General features: G+C 65.9%; 1 protein-coding gene across 1 annotated transcript in view; it reads left to right on the plus strand.

Annotated features, from left to right (window-relative positions):
* Positions 1 to 1,606, plus strand: part of LOC102375250 (glycogen synthase kinase-3 alpha-like) — a gene marked incomplete at its 5' end in the record, with an annotated part of 9,588 nt that overhangs the window by 6,604 nt on the left and 1,378 nt on the right. The window contains 4 exons of the mRNA XM_025193956.1: positions 80 to 213; positions 430 to 489; positions 750 to 801; positions 875 to 1,055. Coding sequence (XP_025049741.1) covers positions 80 to 213; positions 430 to 489; positions 750 to 801; positions 875 to 1,055 — 427 coding nt within the window. The remainder of the gene's footprint in view (positions 1 to 79; positions 214 to 429; positions 490 to 749; positions 802 to 874; positions 1,056 to 1,606) is intronic.

The raw sequence follows: 1,606 nt of genomic DNA on the forward strand, positions 1-1,606 counted from the left end.
GCAGGGATGGGTGGGTGGGGGTGGGTGCAGGTCACCGTGCAGGGTGCAGGTTAGGGGGTCCCACCTCTTCCCCCCGCAGGAGCCGGCAATGCCGTCCATAGTGTCCATGCGCCGCGCACTCGTCCTCGTCGCTCTCTTCTACCTCGGTCTCCTGCCCCGCACCCACGTCCCCGAGGCCTTCCTGCAGGTGCCCCTGCCCTCCATCATCAACAGGTGCGGACACCTGGGCTCCCCAGGGTGGGAGCAAGGGATTCTGGGAGCCCGGCTGTCTGGGCTCCCAGGGAGGGGAGCTGGGCCGGGCGCTGAACCTGGGAACTGGTAGGACGAGCTCTACTAGCTCTACCAGTTCTCGGGGAGGGGGAGCAGGGGGTTTGGGAGCCCGGATGCCTGGGTCCCATCCCCTCTGGCCCCCCCCCCTCCCCCCTGCAGGACCTACTTCCCAGTGCGCAAAGGCTGCCTGGGGGCGCTGATGGCCAAGATGCTCCAGAAGTGAGTAAAGACAGGGAGGTGGACACCCCTGTCATTCCCCCCTCCCACCTTAGGCCCCACCCCTTTTTTTGCAAACTTCTCCCCCCAGTCTTTAAAGGGCCAGACACCCAGACATAATCACATGCTGGCAGCAGGCTGGAAGAGAGGCCCTGGGAGTGTGGGCAGGGGAGGTGGGGGCCAGATGCCCGGGCTCCCTGGGGGGGAGCAGCAGGTTCTGGGAGCCCAGACACCTGTGCCCTGACATCTCCTCTCTTCTCCAGGGTCCTCATGAGGAAAGAGCTGTTTAAGCAGCTCCAGGACAAAGGGGTGAAGGTGAGTTGGGGGCGGAGGGGGCTGCAGGCTGGGAGTGAGGGGCACTGCTGACACCCTGCCCCCCCCCCACCAGGTGATCATGTGGGTGCTGAACGAGGACCAGGACTTCGCTGAGGCCTTCAGCTACGGGGTCGATGGGGTCATGACCGACTACCCCACCCGTCTGCGCCGCTACCTCGACCAGCACCCGGCCCATGAGCGCCCAGGGGGCTCCTTCTGGCTCTCCAATAAACAGCCTGGACACACCTTGGAGGGTCTCCGGCTCCTCCTTGGGGGGCGTGGCCTTCGGTTGAGTCATTACCCTAATCCTGATCCCCAAATAAATCTGAGCCTGGCCCTTTAAGAGCTCCTCTCCCCTCCCGTCCCTTCCCTTCCTATATGTAAATCAGCCCCCGTCCCCCGGAGCCGCCTTTCCCGGGTCATTAGCATGCCTCGCACTGATTGGGCAGGGGGCGGGGCCTGGCTTTGTTTTCCCAGCTGGGCTGGTGGCAGAGCGCTCGGAGAGGGTCCTGCGGCCGGTGAGCGCCAGACCCCCGCGGGGCCGCAGGGCGGGGCTTCCCAGCGTCCTCTGCGGGCTCCGGGACCCCCCGGGTCGAGAGGGGTCGGGGCGGGTCGAGAGGGGCGTTTCCTGGTTGGGCTAGTGGGGGTGGGGATTAGGCGGCTATAGGGGACCCAGGCTGGCCCATAGGTGCTATAAGGGGCTGCTGTATAGGGGCTGGGGGTTGTATATGGGACGGGGGGTGGAGGGGCTGTGAGCCCCCCCTGCTGTCTGCTATAGGGGCCTCTATAGGGGGGGGGGGGGGGG

The sequence above is a fragment of the Alligator sinensis genome, unplaced genomic scaffold (genome assembly GCF_000455745.1).
Source record: "Alligator sinensis unplaced genomic scaffold, ASM45574v1 scaffold1511_1, whole genome shotgun sequence".
NCBI lineage: Eukaryota > Metazoa > Chordata > Crocodylia > Alligatoridae > Alligator > Alligator sinensis.